The sequence below is a fragment of the Schistosoma mansoni genome, assembly GCF_000237925.1.
Source record: "Schistosoma mansoni, WGS project CABG00000000 data, chromosome 4 unplaced supercontig 0032, strain Puerto Rico, whole genome shotgun sequence".
NCBI lineage: Eukaryota > Metazoa > Platyhelminthes > Trematoda > Strigeidida > Schistosomatidae > Schistosoma > Schistosoma mansoni.
Window position 1 is genome coordinate 1,312,757 of NW_017386017.1, and position 8,775 is coordinate 1,321,531.

The window sequence follows — 8,775 nt, forward strand, 5'->3', positions numbered from 1 at the left end:
TTGAGGATCTTGCTATTTTCTCTCGTTTATGTTGAGGCCTACTGATGCCCCCAACCTGGTACCTTGTTGTCTTGACCTGCATTTGTTTTGCTTTTTGGGATAGAAGGGCTAGGTCATTTGTGAAGTCCAAATCGTCTAGTTGCATGCAACCTATCCATTTTATTCCATCCTTCTCATCAAATGTCAAGGTCTTCAAGTGATTATGTTGGTAATTCTGACGAGTGCCAAGTAGCACGATACCCGGGTCCAGGGTTTCCTGTTGACCACCTCCAACCACCATCTTATTGTTTAACTGTATAAATTTTAAAATAACAAATGAAACATTCGTTTTAACAGTTTCTCTTTCTTTAAATGTTTTTCAATTTTAGAGTGCAATTATTGCTAATCTTATTCAAACTGTCTATATTATATATCCATATTGGACATTTAATGGTAGTTATGCTTATACATCTAGTTTAGGTATAACAACCATTAATAATACAAAACAAATATGTATGTGTCTTGATATTAATAATAATGAAGAAGACGACGTAAATTGTAAAACACGTAATCAAAATGATACTTTAAATGATTTACCATTATCATTCAAACAATGTCCTAAAACATGGTTATATCATTATATTGAATTAAATTCATTAACAGCATCAAATATATTATATTATTCAAAATATTGGTCATTAAATAAAAAACTTTTCAAAAACGGAACATCATCATTCCATTCAAATAAACAACCAAATCATCACCATCATCCTCATCCTCCTCATCATCATCATCCTCATCATTTACCTTTAATCCTTGATATTGATGAAGATTTTTTTGGTGTACATATTGTTACTAATACATTATTCAAATCTGGTTTAAATTATGATTTTATTCAATCAATAAATTTAATAATTTCATCAATATTTTGTCCAATATCATCATATATCAATGAAAATGTTATTGATCAAATTTTTCATTGGTTAATTCAACAAATATATTTTCATATACATTATAATAAAAATAATCAAAAATCAATAATCGATCATGATCAATTAGATATCTTAATAAAAAAAATCAATAAAACTCTTCAACTTACTGATATATTATGTAATCATTATCAATTATATATTATTAAATTAAATGAATTATTTATGAATTATACAATTACATATGATCAAATGAAAATCATAAGTCATATAGGAATATGTTATACTTATTCAATATTAACATATCAATATATACCAGAGATACATTTATGTATAGGACATAATTTACCTAATACAACATTAATAGATGAATATTTACCAACATCTAAAGATTTATTAAAATTAGCAATACAATTTACACAAATATTATTATCTATTCCATATTTACCTAATATTATTACTATATCACGTTCATCACGTGATGGTTATACACCTAGATGGTTACAATATCATATTGAAACAATGATATTAAATATAATAAAAACTGTATTTAATTTAACTGAAAATAGTATTATTTTTACAAAACATTTAGCTGGTGATAAATATTATGGTTGGTATGAACGATTTACAAGGATGAATGACAATTTATAAACTTGTAAATATACTTACTTACTTACTTACTTACTTACGCCTGTTTGCCCTCGTGAAGGAGCATAGGCCGCCGATCAACATTCTTTATCCAACCCTGTCTTGGGCAAACCTTTCCAGTTCTTTCCAAGTTGTTATTTATCCTTTTCATATCTGCTTTTATTTCATGGCGTAATGTGTATTTTGGCTTTCCTGTTTTCCGTTTCCCTTCTGGATTCCAAGTTAGGGCTTGCCTTGTAATGCACATTGGTGATTTCTTTAATGTATGTCCTATCCACTTTCAACGTGTTTTCTTAATTTCTTCTTCAGCTGGAAGCTGATTTGTCCTCTTCCATAAAACGCTGTTGTAAATATATATCATTAAATTAAATTTGTTTTTTTGTGTGGAAGAAATGATGTCATTGAAGTGTTATAATTTGTAGCCAAGTGGATGTCCTTGTTAACGTGTGAACGTGAAACGGAAACAATGATTCGAACTAGAATCTGTTAGACACTCCGATCACTTAGGTGTAGATGAATTACACTTTTTTAAAAGGTAAAAGGCTATATCGATAAAAATTTGTAAACACTTTTCTCTTGTCGTCATGAGAAGCAATTTCCTCGTTGTTTGTTTGGCTTTTTGTATCACATACCTGTGATGTGGAGAGAAGTGGACCACTAGGAAAAGGCCACTTTAGAAAATGAGACGTTTCTTTGTCAGTTATTTATATCGGAATGTGTAAAATTTCAGGAGATAAACTCATACGATGAATATGAAACAAAGACCACCAAATTTCATCGAAAAGAAATACATAATCAGTTGAACATATCTTTTTAGGCATAAAAAATGAACCGAACTAAATTTCTGCTTGGGAAAATGTTATAACTTGTAATCGAGTGGATTCCCTGATAATCTATAACGTGATAATACCGCCAATTAGAGAGCAGCGGATTATCGATCGGACCAATGACACAAGAAACCCGTACAAACAGTCTAGATTACGCATCGGTTCTGCTTTTGCCTAGCCCAGCCAGTTAAGTCCAGAACACCAATCACAGCCTCTGTTGTATGAATCATTATATTTGAAACGTACTAAGTTTGTATACCAAACAGAAGACCGTATCGTACCAATAAAATAGAAAATAACATTTGTACAAGATTTAGCCAAATGTGACTGTGAATGTGGGAGGCAGTAATTAATAGACTAGGGATAATTCAAGAATGGTAAATCGTATAATAATAGTTTATAGTTCAAAATAAAGCTTATAAAGGGAAACACGAATATGAATAGTTTAGTTATTTAGCAATTATATGATAAAAAATATATGTAAAATATTGGTTCGTAAATAGATCCCAAAGTTACGGGATATAACATGAAGAATGATTTCGTCACAAATTTCCAAGGGCTTAGAATTCTTAGTGACTTCCCCGTAAAAAACATTGATAAACATTCATAGAATTGAATAGAAGAACTCTGGGCAAATCTATTGTGATTGCCACTTAATGTTATCAGTGAATTGTTTCACATTAGATATGGTTACAACTTAGAAGTAGAACTTTATGAAACTTGTATCGAAACCATTCAATAAATGACGATTATAAGGATGATTTTTTAAAAATGACTATTGTATTATTTGATTCCGATTTGTATTATTAATTGATATCAACCATTTTCAATGACTGTCGAGTTCAATTCAGGTGAATGACTAAGATTACCATCAAGTTATTTTTGTTATTAGAAAATAAAGATTAAAAATTTTGTAGTATGTTTTAGTCATTCAAAAGTATTGTACTCGTCTTGTCACACTTGATGGCGAAACTCTAGAAGAGGTGAAAACATTCACGTACCTGGGAAGCATCATTGATAAACAAGGAGGATCCGATGCAGATGTAAAGGCAAGGATTGACAAATCAAGGACCGCATTTCTACAATTGAAGAACTTATAGAACTCAAAACAACTGTCAACTAACTTCAAAGCGAGAATCTTCAATACGAACATCAAAACAGTCCTACTGTATGGAGCTGTAATGTGGAGAACTACTACAACCATCTTCAAGAAGGTACAAGTATTTATAAACAGTTGTCTACGCAAAACGCTCAACATTCAATGGTCGGATACTCTCAGCAACAGCGTTTTATGGAAGGGGACAAACCAGCTTCCAGATGAAGAGGAAACTAGGGAAAAACGTTGGAAGTGGATAGGACATACACTAAGGAAATCACCAAATTGCATCACGAGGCAATCGCTAACTTGGAATCCTGAAGGGAAACAGAAAAGAGGAAGTTCAAATAAATCATTACGCCAGGAAGTAGAAGCAGATATGAAAAGGATGAATAACAACTTGGAAAGAACTGGAAAGGATTGCCCAGGACAGGGTTGGATGGAGAGGACTGGTGTGTAGTCTATGCTCCTCCACGAGGGATAACAGGCGTAATTATGTAAGTACTCGTCTTTTGTTTTTATCGCCCAAAAATTCTTCGAATAAAAATTAAAACAAATATGGTTTAAATTTTTATTATTTACACTCGCCCACACATTAATGAGCAAATTTTTTTTATACCTTCGTCTGCTGTACTCCTTAAACCTGTCATCTGATAAGATTCATAATTTTAGATGAATATAAAAGGCAATAATTTTATTCAGTCATTATCTTCTAATTAACAATGAGCTCTGGTAGTCATGTGATCACTAATTTAGATTCAAATTCGAACATGGTTACAGATAGAGATAATTTGTTTCTAAGTATACTATATTTTTATATATTTGTGAGGAAAAATATGCACATAGATACATTAAGTACATGTTTTTTTATGACATTTAAACCGATTACTACTTTTCATATCCTAAAAATTTATTTTTAGGGAGAAATAAAGATCCAATTGTTTTAATATCAGCCTAATTCTTCAATAAATCTTCTCTTTAAACTTTAGGAAATTAAATTTCTTTTGTCAATGAGAACCATAATTAATGTGATACTACAATGGAAATCAAGAAATATGTCTCACATTGTATGAACACTTAGTGCATCTGTATCTGTATTGATTTTCTTAAAGAAATATATACTCAACATAATTAAACAGCGATATTAATAAGTTGACTGAAAATGTTGCAGGTTTTTACAACCGAGACTCTACTAGAATAACGTATATAAGAGTGTATAGAACTACCATGTGAATTGAATTTGAACGTAAATGCAATCATGGTAGGCAAAGATGGATAGTGGCTAGCAGTGGAATCCAGGACGCGCGTTTCGTCCTATTTGGGACTCGTCAGCCGGATGTACCTGCATCTCAGAGTTGATATTCACTCTGGGACTCGAACCCAGTACCTTTCGCTTCAAACTCAATCGCGTTATCCACTCGGCCACTGAGTCCTGATAGCCACTTTGTTTACAATTATGTCGCATTCCTAAGTTATCCGATTTATGGAGAGATATGTACGGTTCACAGAAGTTTGACCAACTTATTACGCAAGTAAAAAGACTGAAAGTTACTAAGAAGCTATGATTGACACACCAGGAAAAATGTACACAAATCATGAGTGTACTTGCATTTGTCATCCTGACTAAGCCTTGACTAGGTGTATGATGGGCGTCAGCCAACAGTGTCCTATGTTTATCACCTACCACTTGACCTTAAGATGGTGAGCGAGAACAGTCTGAACTTGTCCAGTCTATCAAACTATGTAGAAAACAAACGGTATCCCTGTTACTAAATGTTGGAAAAAATGAAATAGTTGATAATATGTGAATCTACCTATTTAATAAAAAGTGAGCTTTATTTAGTGGTCAGTTATTTTGTTCTTAAAATCTAATCTATCCAAATAGCTACCACTTAATGTTATTTATCACTAAGCCAGTGTCTAACTGTGTTAATATTTAACTTAAAGAGTCCTTATAAGTTTTCAGTGGCGTTCTAACTTACATAATTTCGTGATTTTAATGAAATTTGACGATATCAACAATCTAAATGCTGGCAGTTATAATGTACTCACTAGTGACTAAATTCAGAGTTCTAGTCAGAAGCCGTGGCCAGTGAAGTTAAACCGTGTCAATTATGAGGCAGTTACCCACTGAAGACAATGAAAGATGGTCGAGCAGCGTAATGAATAAATTGAAGTTATACATCAACACCACTGGATGCCGACTCAGTTGTCTAGAGGTTAAGCATTCACGCGCAATACTGAAGGTCCTATATTCGATTTCCGCGTACGGAATAGTGAATATGTACTACTGAGTAGTTCAATACTCAAGCAAAACGACCATTCAGTGCCCCCAAGTTTTCAATGTTGATCTAACTTGAACTGGTTCATGATTCCGATTAAATTTATTCTTTGTCTTAGCGATTGTTATTGAAAGCTTGATTCCTTTTTAGAAAAGTACTTTCTTTAACTTAAATAGACATTAGCATTTACTACTACCGACTTTTCTGAATAAATTTAATCCTTTAAATAAACAAAAAAAATGGTATTTTATCCAAGTAAACAAATATTTCACTTACTTTATCTTGTATAAATAATTCACTAAGAAATAAATTAATATCCTAATTAAATGCTAGTCCCAAGCCCGGGTAAAGGAGGAGGGTTGGGCATAGGGTTAGCGACCCCATCCTGTAGAAAACTAACTCGCTAAAAAAACGCTAACCAGAAAAAATTATTCAAACCATTTTAACTCTGCCCTGTTAGTTGAAAGAATAATTATGACGTCTCATGATAAAAGCCGAGTTCCTTCGGAAGTCATGAGGCCGCTGCACCTTCAAACAACCAGAGCAACAATTTTTATGGGCACATGGAACATCTGAACAATGTGGGAGACTGGAAGAGTCTTCCAAATTGCTGCATAAATAATATAACAAGGCATTCATTTAGAATTAGGACTTTTCAAAAAAAAAAATTCACTATCAATGGTTTTATTGACATTCATAGCATAAATCTGAACAGAAAAGAAAGAAACTAGAGACGCACACACACACATACAAACAAACAAATATACATACATATTGAAATCCAGTTGAAAAATGTAAAATTTGGTAAAACTTTCAGAACTGAAAAGAAAGAAAACAAAAAGAGACACCAATAAATAGTCAATTAACAATAAGTATCAAACAGAAAGTAACATAATTATGGAGAGATATGATTAGGTCAGGTAAACAAATAATAATAGTAGTCATCCGAAGAGGTTTTTTGTCATAGTTAAATATCACAATAAAAGATGTAAAGGAAGTTGACGGTTGAAGACTTTAAAATTAAAGATTGTTCAATGATCAATATTCTATTAAAGTAATAACAGAAAGGTGGCGGGTAAATATAAAAACATAAGTCTGTATAAAACGATAATAATAATAATAATGTACAACATAAGCCTTCAAGTATATACTTTTTTAAAGGAATGAATTACTGAAGACATCTTTTTCCTCCCTATTTATTGCATAATTATGGTGAAATGATTTCAGATTGAAGAAGTCAAGATATACATTCATTAATACATTTAAATAAATGCAATAATATTCAAGATTAAATAGTCAATAATGAGCGGAATTTGAATTCAACACTAATTAAAACAATAATTTTTTTAAAATTATAGTTGAACTAACTTCACTTTCTGATCGGATCCCATCAATATCATCCGGTTACGTAATAATAGTAATAATAATAATAATAACTATTACTATTATTATGATACACACATTGTATTACTATGTGAATGAAAGCGTATTGTATTTGAACAGATAATATTCGATTAAGATATAAATAGAGTTAAAGTATATTTTATTAGAATGTAGTTCTTCAGTTCAAAATATGATCACAATATGAGAATATTGAATTATAGTTTGAGGATACTTTGAACATGATATGCTGTTGTAGAAACTTCAGATTGATAGGTCATATTTTTGTTTGATTAAGTTTCTTATTCCAAATGACCAGTGAATTCTAATAGTGATTTAGTTCAAAAGTAAAAGTATCAATGAATTGTAAGAAACTAATTACGTGGAAATAAATAGATAAAGCAATCTAGGAGGTTTGTGGAGATATTTCGATTTTATAGTTTACATCACGAATAGAAAATTATGGATAACTAAGAAACAGTGAACATCTGTTTTTCCCAGTATGGGACTACTCAACAGTGACCGTCTACAGTCACAGAGTAAAGAACGCCCACAAATGCCCTGGTACGGCCGAGAGTGGGGAGAGTCCGCTCTCCCTCTCAAAATGCTCTCACATGGCCACACGTATATAGCCTCTATCAGGGAAGTCCTACTCACTGACTTCTCGTGGCATTACTGTTGTTTACGAAATTGAGAGGACGAAAACCGAATGTCCGGCGCTTTAACCGGGTTGGTGGATGTGGAGTGTCCACCTAGGGGAGTTGGAAAACCCTCATTCCAAACCAATGGTGCACATGGGCTGGATCCAGTGTCCTGAGGGAACAAATGGCGTATGAATCAATTGTTGGTCACCGGCTACCATGGGACTACATCTCCTTACGATGCTCTACTGCCTTGTGGGTCAGACTTTTAGGTCAAAGGCTCCGGGTGTGGTCCCCTAAGAAAACCACCTGCTTCATTTTGAGCACCTGGTCAGTATCCCAGCCCTCACACAAATCAAAGGAGATTTGTGCGACGCATATGTATCTGGTGCTTCCTTGTACAAATATTTATGTGTTGAAATAAATAAATAAAAGAGTCGAACATAGAATCTTTGCTTTCACGCTCAAGCGCTATACCTTTAGATTACTTAGCTGGTATCCTATGGTTTACGTGTTTAACTTCTATCAATTTCTAATGCCACGCAACCATCTTCCAATGTACTTGGACGTAGTTGAACTCCACTGATCATGAATTTTTTTTTGACCTTCGGAATTACTTCTCGAAATTAGTCATCACTAAGCATATAATTAATTACTACACATGGAATTTTCTGAATGCTCATTATTGAAGAGTCCCATAACAGGATGAAACATCTATCGCAGTAGTTGTTTAGTTAAGATCACTTCATGGAGTTAACTATGAAATAAGTAACTGTAAATTACTATATTCAATAAGTATCCTATAGAAAAATAAGTTTAAACTTGGAGATTGAATCAACTACTACTGAACTTTATCAACAAAAAAATATCAAAAGTTAGACTTGATCTAAATCTGTAGTTTACTGTTGATTAACATCTATAGATTAGTCAACAACAACAACAAAAATTGTAATTAAAATAACCATTATATACAATGAAATAGAATAAAACTTT

General features: G+C 32.4%; 1 protein-coding gene and 1 non-coding gene across 2 annotated transcripts; one reads left to right on the top strand and one right to left on the bottom strand.

Moving 5' to 3' along the window:
* Positions 1-1,160: 1,160 nt before the first annotated feature.
* Positions 1,161-1,559, top strand: Smp_148910 (hypothetical protein; the record flags this gene model as incomplete). The annotated part of the gene is made up of 1 exon (XM_018791152.1): positions 1,161-1,559. The coding sequence occupies one exon, from the start codon at positions 1,161-1,163 to the stop codon at positions 1,557-1,559; it is 399 nt and encodes a 132-aa protein (XP_018645668.1).
* Positions 1,560-4,838: 3,279 nt separating this feature from the next.
* On the bottom strand, positions 4,839-4,909 carry Smp_tRNA_02287_Pseudo_TTG.1.1. Its single transcript has one exon. It is a non-coding gene (tRNA).
* Between the last annotated feature and the right edge of the window lie 3,866 nt (positions 4,910-8,775).